Source organism: Ictalurus punctatus, chromosome 1, assembly GCF_001660625.3.
Source record: "Ictalurus punctatus breed USDA103 chromosome 1, Coco_2.0, whole genome shotgun sequence".
In the NCBI taxonomy this organism is placed as follows: Eukaryota; Metazoa; Chordata; class Actinopteri; order Siluriformes; family Ictaluridae; genus Ictalurus; species Ictalurus punctatus.
In genome coordinates, this window is record NC_030416.2 from 25,979,582 (window position 1) to 26,003,469 (window position 23,888).

The following is a 23,888-nucleotide window of genomic DNA, read 5'->3' on the forward strand; positions in this document are numbered from 1 at the left end:
ATACTTACATATTGTGTACATCAAAATTTTCATATTTTGAGAAACAAAACTCCCATTCGAAACAAAATTCAACAACCTTCTTGTTGATATTAGCTAACCTGTGTTCTACTAAAGCTAGTTAGTGTTCAAGTTGGCTAATTAATTCTGCTTTTCTAAAACACACTTTTTATTTTTATTATTTTCTTTAAAGAAAAGGCAAACAGCACTACATGCAATTCTGCACTTAGACGTGTTATATTTTTTCTTGCACAATATCAGTCTGAGGGAAGAGCAGTATTAAGTCCAGTTTGATGTAACCACAATAGATAAATCTGGTGTTTATGATTTAGGCTGTGAATACAGTCAAAAGACTGCTATTTAAGTCCAATATATTGCACTATTAATTACTTAATAATCATCCCTTTAAAGTCAAAGTCAAGTTTTTTTCCTGCTTGGAAGACATTACAGAAGACAGCTTCTCAGCTGAAGATGTCACTTATCTTGAGGAGCAATTTTTATGGATGAAATTATATTTAAAAGAATTATAAAAACACATGCTTCAAAGCATCCTTCAAAGCATGTGAACAGTTTCTTTACAAACGAGCAGTTTTTGGAAGATTTGTCTTTACTGTAATTTTTAGAAGAGCAAATCTTCGGGGTATCCATGTGGAACCATCAGCAGCAGCAGAAAGTGAGTCATAAGTGCAGAAGCTCAAAGCAGAAGAAGTATCACAATGAGTCAGGCAGGTCCAGAGGGCAAGATGAGCTACAGCTTTAGAAGAATCAGGTACCAGCATCACATCCAGCAGCAGAACACATACAGCACAACAGACAGAGAGAGAAAGAGTGAGTGAGAAAGAGAGAGAGAGAGAGAGAGAGAGAGAGAGAGAGAGAGAGAGAGAGAGAACAGATTATTTGACATGCTCTTGCCCTGCAGTGGTTTAAAAGGGTGTGTATTGTGATCAGAGTGTAAACAGAGGCTCCAGCTATGACAGCATAACGAAAAAGTTGAGCCAGTAGGTAACACAGTCTTTTACAGTCTTTTATTTTACTATTAGTGCTTTTATTTCTGTGCAGGCACAAGTATAATAACATTAGCAATAATGATTGCTAATTTAGATGAGTGTAACCCAAGTGTAACCCGTTTGTACTCAGTTTCTATTTTCATGGTCAGAAATAATTACAAAGAAGCAAAAAAAAAAAAAAAAAATTTGCAACGGAACAAAAATAAATGGTCCTGATTTTCAATGGCTATAGCAGGGAAACATTGTAGTAATACTTTCTCTACCAAAGAGTAAATAATTGATCAAGTGTCTGAGACTCTAAAGTGGTTATTACAGGTTTGATTTGTTTCTGTTAGGATGTGGAGCATTAGGGATTCCTTTGAGCCTTTTCTTTTTTTTAAACCTGGTCATAAAACCATTGGTGCCAACTGATTGTCAGAACAATGATATACAGCACTGTGCGAAAGTCTTAGGCACCCTAATAAAACTTGCCATCTCATTTCCTTATAAAACTGTAGGACGCGTACCTGAGACTACTCTTTTTTTCCAGTCACAACAAATATTGACTTAGTTTCATTCATCACTGCTTACTGCTCTTTACAGTATTTTTTTTTAATGTAGAAACATTCAATTTCATTATTTGTGAAGGCATCTTTACTCTACAGCATTTCTTTGCCTGTGCCTAAGGCTTTTGCATAGTACTATACATGTTTTTTTCTCCTATATTAATTGTCTAATGGTATTAAAGACTGTTGCAAAATCTATCCAGTTTCAATATGATTTTGGTAAATCTTTCCTCCCCCTTGAATATTAGCACCTCCATGATTTTCTCTTTTCACATTCCTGTCACCTCCACAAAGGAGAATTTAACTCACTTGAGGATTAATATTAGTTGATGGAGGCCATTTGTAATTTAACAGGGTAGATGAAAGAGCTTTGCTAAGCAGAGCATGAATTTTCTTTTCCGTTTCCTTAATTTTTTAATCTCTTAATTACTAGTCTTCTGTGATTTCCGTTGCACCTCTTGGCAGTGTGCTCTTATCCATCTCCACATTACACAAGCCTAAGAAATATTACTGAGTTTCCCAGATGTGAGCAACACAAATCCAGATAAATGATGAATCTCTGACCCTTGGAGAAACATAGCATTAGTTAAACTGCAGTGGCTTCAGGACATCCTCTTTCTGCCCCATAAATCTAAACTACCTTCTATTAAATTCAGCATCATTGGCAATCACAGCAGACCAGAATCCTTCAAAAATACACAACTTGTCAAAAGTTGTTTTTTTTTTAAAACACCTTGCCCTTTTTATGAAATTCTCCATGTAATGTTTCATTTGCAACCCATTACACACCTCAGAGCTGTACAAGAGGTATATGGGGAGAAAGAGGATAGTGCTGTGTGTAATAGACTAGTATATCCAGCCAACCACAAACCTGAAGGAAATTCCGCACGAGCTATAGCAGAGCATTACTGAGTAATACCTGTCCTTATATAGAACATTTATCTTATGTAGAACGTCTACATTCAGTTTCTGTTTTTTTTTTCAAAGAAGTGGGCTTGAAAATACCTAAATTCAATTTAGAAAAAAAGCAAATGACAGTTAGCTAACTCAAACCTCATGCTGAGTTAATTCTGGATTGTGCATGTTCACAATGTACTTTAAAAGTACACTCATCAGTCAAGTCTTGAAAGTGTGATCAATTACAGCTTGCAGCAAAGTAAAATTGTGTGTAATTTTTTTTCAGCAGCAGAATAAGATTTTCATGTGAGTTTTCATATGAAGACTTTTGTAATATACTATACTTTACTCACTCACTCTCACTTTTATTTACCATGTATCCTGGTCAGGGTTGTGGACTGACATAAAGGCTTTAAAATGAAATAATGGCCTAAATAAATAAATAAATAAATAAAAATAATACGGCAACAACAGGAAAAAAGGAGTACATCATCAAATACATCATTCCACTGTAAGGAAAAAAAATCTATTTTTCCAGGACTGGCCATTCCATCAAATTCAGTCCAAGAGCTGACCATCTTATGTAAAAAGAAGTCTCCAAGAACTCCAAAATGTCATCAAAGGATTTGTTAGTAAGTCTTGTAACTGTTGGTGTCAAGTTGCATGCTTTTACAATCAGAGATTGCACAAATTTGACCTGAATGGAAGGCATGCCAGGAAGCCTTTGAAAGACTACCGTTTACTAATGAGCATATAGGCAAAGACCAGGCCTTTTGGAATAATGTGCTCTGGACAGATGAATCAAAGATAGAGTTGTTTGGTCACAGTAACAGTTGACCAAATGCAGTGTTTATGTAGAAGCACCTCATACTAACTCTGAAGAAAGGTGGTGGAAATGTTATGGTTTGGGGTTGCTTCACTGCCTCAGGGACTGGACAGCTTGCATTCATTGATTCAATTATGAATTCTGCATCATATCAAAGAGTGCGTGAAGATGTGAGGCCATCTGTCTGAAAGTTGAAGTTGAACTGAAAGTGGACCTTTGTACAGGATAATGATTCTAAGCACACTAGCAAATCCACCAAGGAATGGCTCAAAAAGAAGAAATAGAGGGTTATGGAAATGTTATGGGGGGATTTGAAACAGGCAGGCATAATTAACATTTGGTTAATCAGCTAGTTAACAATAAATCTATTAACCTACTGACCAATATTACTTAGGGAGCACTGAAGAGATGAGGACTCTGGCCCACTACTAGAAATGTGCTGGGACGGTCCTTTGCACAACATGAACATCACAGCACATCTCAATTCTCACAAAGATGTGTTCTATGTCCTCCTGACCTTCAGAGTTCATTCTTCCAAGGTAGCCTGGCAAGACTGGTCTCCATGAGAACACAAGTCTGTTCTTGAGAAACAGCCATCATTTCCTTTCTGATCAGAGCCATATCTTCATGCAGTTCTTGCTTGTTTTCCCACTTAAGCTAAGCAGGGTTGAGCCTAGCCAGTACCTGGATGGGAGACCTCTTGGGGAAAACTAAGGTTGCTGCTGGAAGTGGTATTAGTGAGGCCAGCAGCGGGTGCTCACACAGTGGTCTGTGTGGGTTCTAATACCCCAGTACAATGATGGGGACACTATATTGTAAAAACAGCACCGTCTTTCAGATGAGACGTTAATCCGAGGTCCTGACTCTCTGTGGTCATTAAAAATCCCAAGACACTTATCGTAAAAGGAGTAAGGATATAACCCGGTTTCCTGGTGAAATTCCCCCATTAACCCTTCTCTATCATGGCCCCCTAATAATCCCTATCCCTGAATTGGCTACATCAATCTCTCCTCTCCACTAATAGCTGGTGTTTTGTGTGGTTCTGGCGCACTATGGTTGCCATCACATCATCCAGGTGGATGCTACACACTAGTGGTGGTTGAGGAGATTCCCCCCACATACAATGTAAAGCATTTTGAGTGTCAAGAAAAGTGCTATATAAATGCAACTGCAACAAAGCTAGGGCTATGTGTAATGGGATAAAATGGCAAATAAAGGCTAATTATGACTGAATAAAAGTTGAGAAAACTAAAATTTGCAAATTCTGCAACTAAAATGTGCTCTTCTGCATATCTTAAACCAAGTCTATAAACCAAGCATAGACTGCAAAACAATCTGTAAAAGTATGGTAGAGAGCAGCAGAGTATAGAGCTAGATGCCATAGAGCACACATCATTTATTTTTTTAGCATGACTTTAGACATGCATTTCTAAGAACAATTATTCACCATATATGAGTTATGTCTAAATGAATGAATAAAAGTATACAGCATTTCTGACACTGATTAACCTATGCTTAGAGTCTCCACCCTAATTAGCTAATTATTGCAGCTGAAGCGGTCTGGTTAGTTTCGGACTGTCACGAATCGTGATGGAGCAGAGATAGGACGGATGCAAGTGCAGGATGAACAGTTGTTTATTTGAAAGAGACAGGCAGACAAATCCAAAACGTGATCCAAAACGTAATCCATAAACATGCAAGAGGTCAGGCGATTGGCAAACAGGCATTCACGGTGCAAGGCAGGAATCTAGGTCGTGGTCACGGAAAACAGGGTCGATAAACAAAACAAGAAACGAACTATAAAGAGGGACTGGAAACAGATAATCCAGCGCGAACTAACTCTAAACATGGACCGTGACTATGACTACGATACGAACTAAACTAACTCTAAAGTATTAATCTTCCGCGTTGTGTGCTGGGAGGCGCACGGTATATATGCGGACATGATCAGCGTCTAAACCGCTAGCAGCTGAGAGCAATTCAGACCCACGTGAAATCCCAGGCAATGACAGAACAGGGAGGAGACATGACAGAAACATAAACAAAACACAAGTGTCCAGATGTCATTACAGTCAACAACGGAAAAGCAGGTGCTCGCGCATTCGCGCTTAGAGCACGCTGCTTCAAGGGGGAATCGTGACACGGAGTGTGAATGTCAATATGAGTTTCTGATATTGACCCCTGATTAATGTTTTCAATGTTATTGGAAACTGGGGTGGGGGTTACTCCTCCTCCCGGAGTGCCATGAGTCATCCCACTTCATTGGCGCTGAACGTCCCAAGCAGAGCTAGGAAACTGCACAGTGTTCTTGGCGGCGTAAGGAAGCGGAGCGACGACCTCGGCTGGGCAGACAGGCTGAGCGACGACGTCGGCTGGGCAGACAGGCTGAGCGACGACCTCGGTGGAGCATGAGGGCAGAGCGACGACCTCGGCGGAGCATGAGGGCAGAGCGACGTCCTCGGCGGAGCAGGGAAACAGAGCACTGTACTCAGGGAAGCAGGGCGACGTCCTCGTCGGAGCATAAAGGCAGAGCAACGTCCTCGGCGGAGCAGGGAAACAGAGCACTGTACTCGGCAGAGCAGGGAAACAGAGCACTGTACTCGGCAGAGCAGGGAAGCAGGGCGACGTCCTCATCAGAGCAGGGAAACAGAGCACTGTACTCAGCAGAGCAGGGAAGCAGGGTGACGTCCTCGTCGTAGCATGAAAGTGGAGCGACGTCCGCAGCCGGGCAGGCAGGCTCAGCGACGTCCTCGGCGGAGCATGAAAGCAGAGCGACATCCCCTGTAAGGCCAGGGAGAGGAGCGTGGGCCTCCGTGCGGCCAGGGAGAGGAGCGTGGGCCTCCGTGCGGCCAGGGAGAGGAGCGTGGGCCTCCTCAAAGCAGAAGGGGGGAACGATGTTTGCCATGGAGCAGGGAGGCTGAGCGACGACCTCAGCTGAACAGGGAGGCTGAGCGACGACCTCAGCTGAACAGGGAGGCTGAGGCTCTGAGGTCACCAGGTAAACCTTGGGCATGAGCAGAGCTTGGGTGGCCATGTCAGCAGACTGTGGCGTGAGTAGAACTTGGCGGTGCGTGTCAGCAGACTGGGGCGTGAGCAGAGCTTGGCTGGGCGTGTCAGCAGACTGGGGCGTGAGCAGAACTTGGTCGTTAGGCTTAGATATTAGCAGAGCTTGGTCAACTGGATCAGCAGGCTTGAACGTGAGCTCAGGGACGTGAGACTTGGCTTGGACGTCAGAGCCAGGAGGCCTGGCTTGGACGTCAGAGCCTGGAGGCTTGGCTTGGACCTCAGAGCCTGGAGGCTTGGCTTGGACCTCAGAGCCTGGAGGCTTGGCTTGGACCTCAGGACCTGGAGGCTTGGCTTGGACGTCAGAGCCTGGAGGCTTGAGACTGGACTTGGATCTCAGAGCCTGGAGGCTTGAGACTGGACTTGGATCTCAGAGCCTGGAGGCTTGAGACTGGACTTGGATCTCAGAGCCTAGTGACTTGAGACTGGACTTGGATCTCAGAGCCTAGTGACTTGAGACTGGACTTGGACCTGAGGGACTTGAGACTGGACTTGGACCTGAGGGACTTGAGACTGGACTTGGACCTGAGGGACTTGAGACTGGACTTGGACCTCAGGGACTTGAGACTGGACTTGGACCTCAGGGACTTGAGACTGGACTTGGACCTCAGGGTTGAGCTCTGGTGCTATGACCTCCGACGGGTGCTCCGAGGTCACCCTGTTGATCCCGGGCTGGGTCTCTGCATGGGCTCTCCGGTGGAGTTTCTTATGCTCCCGCCAATTGCTCTTGAAGCATTCCTGAGAGCAGAAGAAAGCTTCCTGGAGGCCCAGCTTCTTGCAGGTGGGACATTGAAGCCGAATCTCTCTCCCGCAGCCCTCGGTCATACATCTCGGAGATTACACCCCCGCGTTGGCCGGAAACTGAAGTGGATCGCTGGTTACTGCCCTGTCCATCTCCTCATAATAGAGGTTGAATGGTGGGTCCACCTGGGGCTGTCCACTGACTCTCCACCCCAGTAAATCAAGACCACGAAGTTGTCCAGGCTGTGAAAATGCCTCCATAAACAGCTCTGCAAACTGAGTGACATCATGGAGGGCTGGCGACCCAGCATTCACCAGCTGCTCCGCCCAGTCACAGGCCGGACCGCAAAACCTGGACACCAGGAACCTGATCCACTCTCTCTTAGTAGGCTTGGGAAACGCCAAGCTGCAGAAATACACCTGGCAGCTGAAGAGGAACTCCAGCGGGTAGCTCCCCAATCCCGCTGTCTCTGGTGGCAATTCAACGGCGTACCTTTGGGTAAATTGCACAGACGAAAAATGCTAGTAATCCGAGCGTTCCCCGATGAGGTATTGTCCTACTACTTCCCTGGTTTCTCTGGCGTGACTTCTCTCTCGTCCTCGTGCTGCATCCATGTTGGGCGGAAGATTCTGTCACGAATCGTGACGGAGCAGAGATAGGACGGATGCAAGTGCAGGATGAACAGTTGTTTATTTAAAAGAGAGACAGGCAGACAAATCCAAAACGTGATCCAAAACGTAATCCATAAACATGCAAGAGGTCAGGCGATTGGCAAACAGGCATACACAGGGCAAGGCAGGAATCTAGGTCGTGGTCACGGAAAACAGGGTCGATAAACAAAACAAGAAACGAACTACGACGAGGGACTGGAAGCGGATAATCCAGCGCGAACTAACTCTAAACATGGACCGTGACTATGACTACGATACGAACTAAACTAACTCTAAAGTATTAATCTTCCGCGTTGTGTGCTGGGAGGCGCACGGTATATATGCGGACATGATCAGCGTCTAAACCGCTAGCAGCTGAGAGCAATTCAGACCCACGTGAAATCCCAGGCAATGACAGAACAGGGAGGAGACATGACAGAAACATAAACAAAACACAAGTGTCCAGATGTCATTACAGTCAACAACGGAAAAGCAGGTGCTCGCGCATTCGCGCTTAGAGCACGCTGCTTCAAGGGGGAATCGTGACACGGAGTGTGAATGTCAATATGAGTTTCTGATATTGACCCCTGATTAATGTTTTCAATGTTATTGGAAACTGGGGTGGGGGTTATAAAATTAAGTACCATCTGCTGAACCTGATCTAATGGGAAAAAAACAACCACAACTGTTCAAACACAGGTGGAACAAAATTTTTTCTGTTCTATTCTATGGTAAAGAATTCAATGAAATATACAAATACTAACACACCCTCCACAGTCTTAACCTTCATAAACTTTCACACGTATTAAGTCTTGCAAATCATTCTGAATTTGTAAAGCATGAGATGATGGTGATGTGTCATGGTGATAGATTCAATATACTGGGTGACTATTGTAATTAAATTAATGTTGAAATCATTCCAAGTGCTTATGCAGTTTTGTTTATTCATTTAATTGTATTTCTTACTGAGAGCACCCCACCTCATTTTTTCTTTCTTAGCTGAGACAATCCCTGTTGAAATGGTTTCAAGTTAAATTATATTCAGAATCCTTTCTGGCACATGTTACATATATATATATATATATAAAATGTTTTTTTTATAGCTCTGCAACTCTCATACAATGTCACACTTAAGTGATAGCTTTTCAATTCAATAAATATTACTGCTCAATATGTCATCTGCTAGGCTATAATCAGCAGATCATGCATTAGTATAATCTCTGACATTAGCCAATACTGGCTGTGTGTACTTTGTTTTATGAGATGAGAAGAAAAAAATCGAAAAGAAATGATTGTTGAATTTTTATTCATCAGAGCAATTTTTATTCTCAATAACAGCCATTAAAACACTGAACTCTCTGTGATGTTAAATTGTGAATCATGTCCTGAAAGGTGAAAGTTCATGACCCTTAAAAATTAAGGATCAGGAATATGAAGTGCTGTGTATGGCAGCATATCATATTGCATTTTGCAGTCATTTGCCTCGGAGCAAGAGGAGTTTCTGAGTTGATGAAAAAGCCCGGCATTTAGCACAGTAAACACATTCATCATCAGAGACAGATAATTATCTCTTTAATTCCAGAGCCGTGTGAGGCCTCCCGTGCTGGTTGTCATAGACATTAAAGTGTAGATAGAGGAGAATGTGAATAGTCTTGAATGAGAATGTGCTGCTCGTTGCGTTCTGTTTTCTCAAATAACCTTGTTCACTGGAGTTGTCATTGGCACTTTTCATTTGATGAGGCAAAAAATACATTTATATATAAATAAATATATAAGATTGGCACCAAATAGAGTAAGGAATATGATTAATGAGAGAGAGCATACCCAAGAGAAGCAGCAGTCACATGTGTTATGTAGTTTCTCTCTCCCTCTGATGGTCTTGATCTCTCTCCTTCTGTCTCTCTCTGACTCTCTGGGTAAGTGTTTTGTCTGTTGTTGTTTTTAACATGAAAGCTAACAGCAGCCAATATTAGGTAAACAGCAAGTGGCAGCAACTAAGCACTGAGAATCCAGATGAACCATTCAATGCCTCTGCCTGTTTCTACCTTACCATACTTGCTTAATGAAGGAAAACTGACCCAACATTTATCTTTCTAATTATAATGCTAATAAAGAGTCTGCAAACTCCCCTGTATTTTCACCCTCATATCACATTTGTTCATCATTGTGAGCGCAGAGACAGGTTAGGAGCATCATCTCATTACAGTGACTGTGCTATTGCTAAGATATCCGCAGAAAGCTGTGGTGACTAACATTCTGGGAATGTGTGTGACTCAACATGCCACCTGTCTCCTTATCCCACCATGTTACAGCTTAAATTCTTCACAGCCTTTGTAGACGTAACTGCAGACTCATTGAGAGTTACACACGCCAGCAAGGCCAAACCATAAATCCAGAAACATGGAACTGTATAGTTTTGAATAGAAATGTACAACTGGGAAGTGTACTTCTTCAACTTCATACAGTTTCTTCTATATCTGTAGCATGTCATGCTGAAACAAATGTTTTGGGCTCTAAGGTAATATTAAGTACACAGATAAGACACTATTTATTATTTAATGATATCATCTGTGTCAAGTTCATAGAAAGTTTTTTTTTTCACATGGAGGAGATTGGAGACTTTGCTTTACTTGAGGATTAATTATTTCTTATAATAATGAATAATAATAGGATGTGTTGGATCAAGTGCTATTTCATTAACTGCCAAATAATAAGGATGGAAGCCACATTGTTAAACCAGTATTAACCTTGGAGGCATGAATTGCCTCCAAGGTCATTGGTAATTTGAAGTATTGAACTAAAGATCCTGACTCTGTATATGTCCCTCTGTTAGTTATGAGAGGTGATGTACAAAGGCAAGCAGCATTGGATGTGCTTGCTGAGAGTCAAAAGAGATTTTTTAACCAATGCATTATGTGAACAGTGATGCATAGACATGTATCAGAATTTTTCTTAGTGTGATGGTGCTATGGACATCTAACATACAACATAAGTGACATAAACAAAGGAACATGCATAGGAAATATCACATATACCTATTATGTGCATAGAATGACCTGTAATCATACTATGTACATTCTTTACTGGTAGTGTGCAAATAGCAGATAATGTGCATTCGGCGGAGGCATGAGTTCTAGTATTCCAGATACTATACTATATATAATATCTAATAAATGTAATGTTGTTGATATTGATATTACTAACAATAGTAAAGCTCCTACATTCAGCCATGTTTATCAGTAAATATAACATGGATGCTGAGTTTTGTTGGATTATGTAAATTCAGCACCATGGAGAGCAACTGGCTATCCTGAATGGCATTAAGACTTGCATTCCATGATCATACATTTCCATATGGAAAATACCCATAGTTATTTAATAAGTTTCATTTTAAGTTCAGTCTAAAGGGCAAACATACATTTTATTACTTATCAAAAATTTCAGAATTATAACAGACCAAATCCATTGCACAGAAATTGTAAATTCAGTGCCCATGGAATGAGTTTCTTTTGCATGAACAATGAATGCAACTTTAGAATTTAGTTGGAATTTTTTTTTTTAAATGATGGCTAGCTGGGTGTCCTCAAGGACTGTGCTCAAGAACCTTAGAATGGGAACCTTAAAAGGCTCTTAACACATAAAGTGGCATTCTCTATCCATATTACTGCCAAAACAGGCATATTACTTTGCATCTCGTAATTTCCCAAACCTGATGTGGCCCATTAACCAGGCAGTAACCGAGCTTTGAGATCATCTAGCCACTTACACGGTTTGATGCAAAGCATGGAGAAGTGGTTTAAGTGAGTAGATGTACTCTGTCTGCTATTAGTGAGCCACTGCTGATTGATAAACACCCTGGTGTCATGATAATACAAGCATCATACAGTAGCGACAGCCTACCTAGTGCATTATGTGATAGTAGCATATACAGGGCTAGAGAGGCTAAATAAGTAGATTCCACCATAAGCCAAGTATCACATTAATTGCTGTTAGTTGTTTTGACAGAGTTGACTGATGCCAAGGGAGTTAGGTCTGCTCCTGTGGATGCTTGGTGCTGCAGTTAATGCTATGTTATGCCCAAGATTCAAAAGAGTAGCTACAGCTATACTGTTGGGATGTCTTCATGCCTTATACTGTGCTGCACATGAAAAGCACAGGGTAGTTTTCTTTCACCCACTCAGGAAATGAAGACAAGCCAAACAGCTATGTTGATGCTCAGCCCAACCCCCATTTCCTAATCCTGGGTGCATGCCACTGGACATTTGCCTCTGTTTCCAGGGGAATCATGGCCTGGTATCTGCAATAAAACAGTGTTCATGGATGAGTGGGTTCAGCGCTGTATAACTTAGACTGGTTAGCATAACTTGATTTGGTTCCTATTTATGTACAGTGCATCCTCAAATACCTCAAACAAAACCAAAACCAAGGCTCACCTAATTAATGACCACCAAGTAATTTTACTGATTACTGAGTCATTTTACTTCTGAAACAATTGTGTTGAACAATTGTGAGATCTCATTCTTATTCTCATGCCACATTGTTCTTTCCTTCTTAAATATATACACAGCTGGATAATACAGACGGGCTCTACTTATTTCAACAAATACTGGGTAAAAAAGAAGAGGAAAATAGAGCTTTTAGCAAACACTGATTAAGCCAGAATAGAATCCCACATGGTGTGTGATTGCAGTGGCTCCCTGATCCTTACAGTTGTTTTGGCAGCGTGCTTCCGTTTGCTCAAATGCCTTCTGCTTGGTCCGCCTGTATATTCAGTGCTAGAATAGCTTCCATTATACTGTATGTATCATAGTTTGTTAGCCATTGTACCCAGTATATGCTGCTGGAGTTATTGAATTGTCAGTGGGAGTGGTGACATACAGGCGTGAAGAGCCGGTACATTAGCTTTTAGCTTAATGATTCACTAAGATTGAATCTCTTGATCATTTTGCCAAGCAGCAAATGCAGTGCAGTAATGATTGACTGCAGGTGTTAATTTTTTTTAAATTAATTGCTCTATAATTAGATAAAATATCAGGCTCACTGATGAAATACGGGAGGGTGACATTTTGTGAAAAGTACCTGCCTTAAATGAAATGGGTTTTTTGTCATAAGCAACAAAGATGTTGTAAAATACTATTGTTAGTCCATGCCATAGTGTATGTCAAATTATAATTTATTACAACCTGGAAGGTTTATCTATGTCTATGCCCATATTTCTGTGAAGCTATTACATTTCAAGTTTTGTCTGTTTTCCGAATGATAATTTCATAACTCGCTTTTCATCTTAATTCATATGGCTTTTCTTGTATGCTCTGATCCTACAGATTTGTCAAGGCCTGAGGCATCATCAACATCTATCTGGATCAGCGAACCAAAGCTGATTCTCATCCTGAACAAGAAGCACAGCAGGCTTTGGCCCACTTCAGAAGACCTTTCTTTGTCATCCAGAAGAGGCAATTGACTTCAAGACAGGGGCGCAAGAGAAAGTGAGCTTGCTCTTTAGCCCTTATTTCCATTGGACAGTGTGTATGACCATGATATCCAAAGTCTTGAGGACCTGTCCATTTTCACTCCAGCTCCTCCCTCTCCTGTTGCTGTTGTGGCTGGGTGGTCTCAGCACTGCACCCTCTGGCCCAGAGTCAGACACCTGCTCCACTCTAGTCCAGAACCGCTTCTTTGGCTTCTTTTTTTCCTCATTTGCCTTTCCTAATGCTCCTTGCTCCTGGACACTGCAGAATCCAGACCCAAGGCGCTACACTATTTTCATCAAAGTCACCAAGCCTACAGAAGACTGTGTGCCTCAGCAACACCGTACCTTCCAATACGACTCCTTCCTGGAGACCACACGTACCTACTTGGGCATGGAAAGCTTTGATGAAGTAGTGAAACTGTGCGATGCCTCCACCCACATGGCCTTTTTGGAAGCAGGGAAGCAGTTCTTGCAGATTCGGAAAGGACCGGCAAGAGGGGGTTCAGGTCAAGAAGAGGGGAATGGGGAGTTTAAGGTGGAGTACTTGGTGGTAGGCAAGCGGAACCCCAGCATGGCGGCCTGCCAGATGCTGTGCCAGTGGTTGGAGGACTGCTTGACATATAGCACTTCCAACCGTCCCTGTGGCATCATGCAGATTCCCTGTCAGTGCGTGAACACTCCACTGCATGACAAAGAGGGCAATGGATGCTACAGAGATGGAGTCTACCTAGAGAACTGTTATCCCACTGTGAAAGGAACACCATCTGACACAGATAACCATGGTGAGGTGATAGCTAATAGCTGTACTTCTTTTTCATTATCATGGCACTATTGCCATTAAAATATTGCTGCACATTAATTTCACTTATTCTATGCCTCATTAGTCCTCTTGGAGGATGTTCACAAATGAAGAGAGTTTGTAGGTTTGTTTAATAAACTCTCAGAACTTTTCAGTGAATCAACTTGGATGTCTCATGTAACTATATACCTATTAGTTCCATTGTAATCTTTGAATAGTCTTTACTGAATAATATGCTTTATGATGAAAAGCTGAAAAATAACCTAGGATTTTAAACCATTAAATTAGTTTGGATATTCCAGTTAGGGCTGGGCAGTACAGCCAAAAAATGTATCATGATATAATGTTTCATATCATACAGTATCAATAATTATTGATAGATTTGAAGCTTTTTTAACCAAAGACCAGTAGAAAGAAAGGTTTGAATTTAATCAGTGTATTTTTAATTTACCCACTTTATTAAGGCAAGCAACAAATAATTTTAGTTTTAACAGTCAAAAACAAAATAGAATTTAAACAAATATCTTCTCTTATATCTTATATGAAGATTAAATAAACAAGCGTTAAAGAAACTCTTGAACCTAATAAATAAAATGTTACAAAATGTGTGCAATGTAAAAGTGTAAACGTACAACAATCAAGGAAAATGTTAGGGAGATCCATATCACATTTTAACGCAGAATGTGACTCTTGGTGCTCTGGTTTGTGCTCAGCCTGTTAGCATAGTTAGCCTAGCCTCTTATAAAACTCCCACTTTAACACTTACTTCCGAATAACACTGTACTGAGGTCCACGTCTGACAAGTCGAGCTCCTGCTCTGAGGACTGTCCTCCCCAAAGCCGACATTTTAACAGAAAACACAAAAGCAGCAAAATGTCACATTTCTTCCTTGCCCACTGTTCAGAGTCACACGCATGCGCACTACAAGTCTCTCGCAGCTTGTTTCACCGTACCTGGCCGGGACGGCTTTTTTTTGCAAAGCTTACACACGATGGTGTTCTGATGTTGGTCAGACGGAAAGAAACCAAAATAGTGTGATGACATGTTCTTTTTTATTCACAATCTCCTCGGCAGGCACGGCACCCGTGTGTATTCTGATGTCACATGGCGATGGCGCAACTGAACCCCACAGATACGCAACTTGTTATTGGCTGTTTGCTTGTCACTTTATCAAGGCTGTTTATGATCCAGGGATGGCGCAAGCTTGAAGGTTGTTTTTATTGGGCATTATACCGAACGTTTTTTCTATTGTTACGGATAAAGGTGTACCATTGATTAATACCAATACTGTTTTATCGCCCAGCCCTAATTCCAGTGTTGAATAGGGCCTGACATTGCAAAGCTGTCTGTTTTTTCTTTTCTGAGCATAAATGGTGAACATACTGTATTATACACAGTATTTTTATTACTCTCTTTCTCTCCAGCACAATGCATGGGAGTGCCAGTGTTGAATACCGATGACACATCTGGTGAATAAATATTTCATTGATGCCTGACCACGTTCTCCTACCCAAAATCTATTCTTAACCAGAAAGTAGGAAACTGCTCACTGATGAGTGTAAAAGTGAAGGTTCACAGAACACCTACTCTCAATAGAATGGTTTTGATGACACCATTTACTTTACCAAATACAAGAAAGCTATTTGGCCAGAAATAGAATATTGACAACTATTATATCTTTCTACACATGACACGTGATCAGAATATGAATATTAAACCTTTTGGAAGATGTGATGTGTCACTGTTTAATACCAGATTGCTATAACGTGGCCAGAGTTAATTAATTAGTGATTTTGGTTCATGAGAAATTGACAATTTACCAAAACACCCACAGAAATCCAAACTTCTTTGGAACCTCAGAAATCTGTCACGATGCTCACTGAAAATGCTAAAAACAGGGTTTCTCTTAGAGCTCTTTTTCAAATTGCAGGCTTCTGTGATATCATTACTACAAAGGTTAATTGTGGGATAATTAGCTAACTGTAGCTTTTGTAGCTCTGTTTGCATCACCTAAGCCAAGCAGGATTCAGTACAGTCACTCACTAAGTAGTCATTTTGCCAGTTGATTTAATTCATAAATGTCTATTGCAAAAGCCAACATTTTGCTACACGATTTTGGTCAATACACAGTGGGGTCCATTGAAAATCTGGGTTATCATTTCTATAATAATAAACAGAACGTTTTAGAATGAAAAATTTAAAATAAAGACAAGAAAAGTTCAATATCTTGAATGTTCAGAACTTAAGTTCACTGAATAAGTTGTGATATTAATCATGTTAACTCTGTTTGTACAATAGGTCAGATTTTCCTTGAGTATTATCCCATCCATTGAAACACATATACAGATGACACTGCAGGATATGATCTAACATGGATTGCCAGGTTTTACACAAAATTGGGAAGCCCATGCCAGCATGTCCATGTTGTCATTAAAGCAAAAAGGGACACACAGTATCAAACACTAAGAAATTCATGGAAATATTTCTAAGATTTTACTTTTCACTATTATTGCTGATAATATAATTTTAAATTTTAAAAAGTTTGTATTATATTGAAAAAAGAATGCAGCATTTTTACTGTCAATTATACGTCATTTTCTTTGATACAGCCTATTGTTAGTATAGAATGTCAAATGAAAGATACTCTGTGAGTAAAATGTAGAATATTGTCTTCTATTCTTTGCTCAAGGTGTCTACAATAATTGATGTAAGTTAGCCAAAGAAGAAGAGACAAAGAGTGAGAAAGAGAGGAGGGCAGAAATAGTGGTTTTGCATTTCAGCTGATGTGTCATGACTAGGTGACCTTGGCTGCTTGGCGCCACACGCTGCCTGTGGAGGGCTCAGCTGGGGATATCAGGTGGACTTGTGGGAGCATCTCTTTGGCAGGCATCCTCCCAGACTGATGTGGGATAGGGATAGTGTTGCACTGGGGGATTTGAGGATGGGAAGGGAAGGCTGGTCACTGAATCTTTTGCTATGCTCTGATTTCTCCTAAGAGAGTGGATGCAGGTGGGAAACCCAATCCGTTATTGATATTGCTGCCAGGACAATAGAGGACTGCTGTCCTTTGTGACCTCATGAAGTGGCTTGTCATCTAATCTCCCTCCTCTTTTTTTTTATCTCTTTTTCCGTGAAGCTTATTTAAAAAGATGATTTTCATAGGTCAAATTTTTGAGGTAAAAAAAATTCTCCCCTTTTTTGATGAATTATATGTATTTGACAAGGAGAAGGTCACTTAGATGGTTAAATGGATGGATGGATGGAAGGATGGAAGGATGACTGGATGTCATCTGAGATAGATAGACAGATACAGAGAGAGGGAGAAAGAGCGAATAAATAATTGATTAATGTGGCATGAAGGTCCATTTTTTGAGATGATAGCTGAGAGAGAGCCAAGCAAGAGAGGAAATAACAAATGACTTATGGCAGACAGGTGGTTTATCAGTACAGTGCAACCCCCTCGGCTCTGTCTCTCTGTGCTCGCCCACATGAAAATTAATGGAAAGATGTCTGTCTCACGCCGGCCCAATCAGCCGAGCCCGGCCTAAACCCTCCAGCAAAAATGCTTGGCTCGAGAAAGAGAAAAAAGCAGCTTCGAGTAGGGCGTGAGCGAGCACTTTCCTCGTTAAAATGCTAAAGGCGTGTCTGTTGTTTGAGTGTGACCCATTGCTCAGAGGCGTCATAGAGGACGAGGAGACTCATTACACACTCAATAGCTCAGAGCAGAAACAGATTATTGCCTATGCTGGAAAGACTGATTGGAGAAAAAGTGAGTTTGCGGGGTTGAGGGTGGCTACGGAGGAATAAAGCGCATTTCGAGGAGGCGGTGGTGATAAACCTTCTTCTGTATTCTGGTCAAATGTTTTGCAAAGGTTTTAGTAAAGTAAGATAAATGTGCATTGTGTTAATGTCTTTGCCAGGCAGTGTGAACCTGGTTCAGTTTGATACTGTTGAGTTCTGCAAGAGGATTTAAAAAAAAAAAAAAAAAAACTGTCCCTAAAGAACTAAGTGTCTGGAATCCTAAGCTAAGAATCCTCAAGCTATTGTACACTTTGCAATCTTTCTCTCTCTTTCTCTCTCTCTCTCACACACATAGACCCGCAAACAAATCTGGACAGATATAGTGTAGGTGTCTGAAAATGGTTGTGAGGGCACCACTCAGTGTGGAGGTATGTTGTGGGACTGCTTGGCCACCTGGGGCATTCTTCTTTAGCACACGGCGTAGACAGCTCAACTGCCCGTCCTCAACAAGTGATGAACACAGTGCTTATCTTGACTAGATGAACAGTCTCTCTCTCTTTCTCTCTCTCTTTATCTCACTCTCTCTTTCTCTCTAAGGGACAATGCCTTACTGCTTACGTTCTATCTCCATGGCCTTCCTCAGAACCCCAGGGCTCATTAAAAATTCATGTTTTAATTAAGTAATTTTACTGCTGATTCTTTACATCTGATAATAAAGGACTGGCACAGCCATGTGTCAGAACATGTGCGTGGGTAAGTGAGTGCATTGGTGTCTTGGTTTTGTGTGTATTATTAAGGAAGCCATTGATTTTCAGCTATAAATTGTCATCAAATGAGCAAATGGAAACTTTTTGTTGTCTCTCTTGCTGTCGGAGAACAGTGCTCATCAGTGAATCGAGGATAATATGCTGGAAAAGCATGCTGAGCTCAGTTCAGGAATGCAGCAAGAATTTCAACTCTTTCTTGATGGGGGGTCATCTCTTTTCACGGCTTACCCTCCATCTCTCTGCCTCTGTTTCCCGTTTTCATTCTCAGTCTCAAATTTTTCCACTCCATCAGTTCATATTTTTCATTAAACTGTAAGTCTTCCATGGGATTTTTTTTTTCAGAGTAGCATCCAGTTGTGTTTTTTACATGTACTTGTCCTCTCTAGACACTGCCTTATTGACAGTAAGACATTAGAAGCACAGATCTGTCTAAACACTCATAGCATTTGCAAAGGTCACCTTGTACTTACAACAGCATCTTCCAGTGGCAGTTTAAAGCCAGTGTAACTGCTAAGCTCATCCAATTTTGTTCATCAATCTCAGGAAAAAGAAAGAGGGTAATAAAATGACCCTTCCAGGTTTCTTTTTCTAAGATTTTCTAACAGTATGGGTGGGAAAAACACTACCAGACTCTGTTAGTAAATTAAATGTAAAAGCATACGTCAGGTAACTAATATGCAATCACCTCACTGCTCCCAAAATACTATACAGTTTTCCAGTTATTTTGTTTGTGGAAACTGATTTCATTAGAAATGTACATGAATTCAAACAAGTGAGTGTAATGTGATTGAATTTCATTCAATGTCCTTTGAAATTAAGTCACAACATCAACTCCATTCAAATCTTGTGATATAAATTTTATCATGTAAATTGTTATATATTTTTACATGTGAGACCATATTGGTGTTGTGTTGTTGTTTTTTTCTTGTTGTTTTTGACCAGTTAACATACAGTAGACACAGTGGGGTCCAAAAGTCTGATACTAGTGAGAAATAATTCTATTTATAAAATAATTCTATTTTGCATTCTTTTCTAATAACAATTTTCATTACAAATTATATTATTGACAGCAGCTTGAGGGAAAAGTAGAATCTTTGAAAGATTTACATGAATTTATGATTTTCTTAGCATTTGGTATGTCCCCTTTTTGCTTTTATGACAGTGTGAACTCGAGTTGGCATGGACTCCACAAGATTGTGCAAAACCTTATGATCCATTTTAGTTCAAATCCACTGAAGTGTCGTCTGAACACATGCTTCAATAGAAGAGATTAGGCATGAGGAAAATCTGAGCATTTGTACAAAGCACTTAACATGATCAATATCACAAATATTCTTACATTTAAATAGGGACCTATAAAGTACAGAATCTTGAATATTAAATATTTAAGATATTGAACATTTACTTTCTTTTAAATATTTAAAAATTTCTAAAACCTCATCAGTTCCAGAGAAAGAGTTACTGAATGAAGACGAATTGTCTTAGTATTTATCAGGGTGTACTTCAAGCCATAGTAAACATGCTTTCCCCTCCTGAGGACTGGCAATCAGGTGTGAGCCCAGTCAGAGGAGCCACCTGCCCAATCCGCCACCATTACACACACACACACACACATACACATTTTAGCCTGGCTGAGCTCCCACCAAAGAAGCCCTGGAGAGCATGCCTTAATGAACACATGTCTCCTCCCTTTTTTCTAGGCAGACCTGCAGCAGAGCCCTGTTGTGTTTCTTTTTCCCTTTGTTTGTGTTTGTGTTTGTGTGTGTGTGTGTGTGTGTGTGTGTGTGTGTGTGTGTGTGTGTGTGTGTGTGTGTGTGTGTGTGTGTGTGTGTAAGTGTGTGTGGAGGTGGGCTCTCAGCCTGCCTCTCTGTATGAGTCATAGCTCTGGAGGTGGAGACATGTTCCACACACACACATGAACCCACACAGGCACACATTCACTTGCGCAAACATCCTTATCACTGAAGAGCTTTAAGACAGAGATAGAGGCAGGCAAAGAACATTTAATAAAGTGAGTGAGATAAAAAAAAAATGATAAAGGGATTGAGAAATGCAAATTGTTTGACGGGGGTTGGCTCAGGATGATTTAGTGTGTTTAAATTTTCCACTTACCCAAAAAGGTCATACAGATGGCTATGTAGGATGTCATATACACCAACTCACAGACATATGAACAGAGCCTGGGCAGTTTCCATAGGAACACTAGCTTTACTGCTAACACAGAAGATACACACTAGTTTATAAGATGAAATCAAGTGACCCAACATTTGGTTCTTCTTTTATTTATCCTTAATATCAGGCTATATTGCTGACATTGTCTACACACACACACACACACACACACACACACACACACACACACACACACACACACACACACGTATGTATTAAAAGCATGCACACACATATTGGCACTGCCCAAACAAATTTTCCTCCATAGATTCTAACAGAATTTATGAATGAATAAAAAAATTAATAAATAAAACATGTAGTGCTTTTCTAATAAAATTTAATTTAAAAAATGGTGCAAGATGTGTCCTATATGTAAGATTATGTGTAAATACTTCTTCTAACAAGCAATTCTTATAGTCACATTTTCTGTGGCCAATCCTAAATGAGGAGGCGTTGAGTAGTGAGTATAGCACTATAGCAAGTATAGCAAGTATAGTATGTTTTTTTTTTTTCCTTTCTTTTTTTTGGAGCATATCCAATAATTGAAATCAGAGTCCATAGCAGGGGATGAGACGCAGGCAGGCAAAGTTAAATAGGGATAATCCATAATCAGAAATCAGAAATGGGAACTAGTGCCAAAACCAAACAAACATGACACATCAATAATAATCAACAATAGTCCATGACCAAGACTTTGTAACAATACATTGACACAACAGGGAAAACATCTCATCTATGCAATCTAATCAAGAACTAACATGGAACAGGTGAACACAGTTGATTAACAAATCAATGAGAGGGCAGGGGCAGAGACAGAAACAACAACAAAAAAACCTATGACAAATCTTGAATTTTTGTGAAAAATTTAGCTAAATGTTATAGTATTACTGAGTTGCGAATGTTCTTGTTTTTGGCCATAAAAAGTTATAACTTTTACCTTCTGTGGTTTATATGATTTGAACGCACAGTGTAGCACTATTCATAATGTCCATGCTGTCTGTGACAGTATAAAATTATAGAGCATTTGAATTTTTAAAGGAGTTTCACAGACTTTCAGACTTGTAGCTGTTCAGTTCTCAAACCCTTTAGTACCTATGTAATTTGGATTCCAGCTGTCCTGACTTCCACACTGTTGCCTGAATTAGGAACAGTTTCAGTATGAAATTAAATGGAGCAATTCTGATGGCTGTGCACATTGTGTGGAACAAAGCAGAAACACAGAAAGACATGGTGCAGTGAATTTCACCTCATTGCATGCTGATGTTTGTCCAGTTGATGTGGTTACCTGAAAATCAAGACTACTTCACTGATAAATGATTCTGCCTTTATTATGTAGACCGAAAGTGTGTGGGTGTGTATATTTCTCCCCCACAGCATATACTGTACATACTGTATGTAGTTACAAAAAGAACTGATGATGACCAAGTATTTCCCAGATAAAGATCGATGAATGTGACGAAAATAAGAAAGCCCCGGTATTTTGCTGCTCATCTCTGCCCTGTCTCATCTGATCCCTTTAGCGAAGGTGCATTTGATTTTTAGCTGATTTTTTTTCCTTTTCATTTCTGCTGAGGAGAGGCATCCATCTTCGAAATTGAAACGTCGACTTGCCTGACCCACAGCTGCAACCAAAGAATGCTCTACCAAATACATGTTTTTATTGCCATCACATTCTTTATCCGTTTGACTTCATTCTCATTTTTATTCAACATCGCTGCTCTTGCTAATGTGTTTCTGGGTATGCATCATAATCTACTCTCTCTCTCTTAGGAAGTGAGCTAAATACAGTTTTCATTTGTGAAGAAAAGGCAAATTAAACAGCTTCTTTTAAGTTTACCCATGATAATAATGTGGAAAATATGATCATGTAAATAAGCAATTAAGGCAATCTGGTGTTTCATAAATGATCTAAAATGCATTTTATCTTGTTTGCTTGTTTAGCTTTCAAGTATTCTGATAATAGTTGTGATGAGTATGGCGTTATGGTGGATCCATATATCTAAATAAAAATAATCCATTTGTTTGTTTGTTTGTTTCATTAAATATGAACCCCAATGACCATGGAAACCCTGGAGTTCACTTGAGTTCATAATAATAATCCTGCTCATGTCGTTATTAATTTTGTTTGTACCTGCTCATGATATTTTCTAATCAATTTACTTGGTTCTATTTCTTAAAATATAAACAAACTAGTAACTTAATTTAAACCACTGCAACCCTGACCAGGGAGCTACTAAGCTACATAAACATGAACTAAGTTACATAAACAGTTCCTGTTTATGTTTGTCCTTGAGCTTCATAACTGACCACTTGCTCGCTATGCGTGAAAGTAAAATCCACTCGCTCATGCAATTTTTTTTGTTACATTCCACAGGAGCCAAGTCCTTTAGTCTTGACCAGATAAACTATTCTTGCAAACTTAAATAGAAAAACATAGTGTGCCTCCTATTTGTGTCTGTATTTCTATTTGTTTAGAAGTCATTATCTGTTCATTCCAAATAATGTATTCATATTCAGTTACATCTCTAATGTAAGCATGTTCTATCGTCTGGGGATTCATCTGTAACTTCTAATCCTGAAAAATTCACAGCCATCCATGTCCAATACTTGAAGGCTGAGAGTACTCGCTCCGTTGTCAAGCAGAATGACATTCATATGGAAGAAGGCAGTTGGTGCCCCTCTTCAACTGCTTTCAGATGCCTATGCCAATCTATTGACAGGAGAAAACTGTGTTTCAGAAGGAGCACATGTTAGCCTTCACCTTCCCATGGTCTGCGCTGTTGTGTGCTAGGGAAGAGCCTGCTAGTTTCTAGAAAATGGCTATTGTGTGCACGTGGAGTTTACAAGATTTGCGGTGGAAGGCAGAGGACAAGAAGGAGACATGTAGACATGGGAGCAGCACTGAGATTTGCTTCCTGCACCTGGAGTGAGATTAATTGACAACATGCGATTGTGCGGGTGCAACTGTTCAAATATTTATCCTGAGCAGGATAGAGAGCGCAGGCACACATACAGAGAAAACAGTGGATTAGACCTGTGAGAGCTTTTTCCAGTAGAGAGAGAGAGAGAGAGAGAGAGAGAGAGAGAGAAAGAGAAGAGATAACGTGCTCTTCTCACAACTTGAAGGAGTCTATATGAAGTTTATTTATCTGCTTCTACAGAGAGGGGAAAAAATTAAATGATATTTTCTTGTCTATTTTTATAGAAAAGGA

At 40.4% G+C, this 23,888-nt stretch overlaps 1 protein-coding gene across 1 annotated transcript in view; it reads left to right on the forward strand.

The window, feature by feature from the left end:
* Positions 1–23,888, forward strand: part of adgrb1a (adhesion G protein-coupled receptor B1a) — a 95,826-nt gene that overhangs the window by 16,808 nt on the left and 55,130 nt on the right. Inside the window, exon 2 of the mRNA XM_017486931.3 lies at positions 13,052–13,979. Within this exon, the coding sequence (XP_017342420.1) occupies positions 13,256–13,979 (724 nt within the window). The 5' untranslated portion in view covers positions 13,052–13,255. The remainder of the gene's footprint in view (positions 1–13,051; positions 13,980–23,888) is intronic.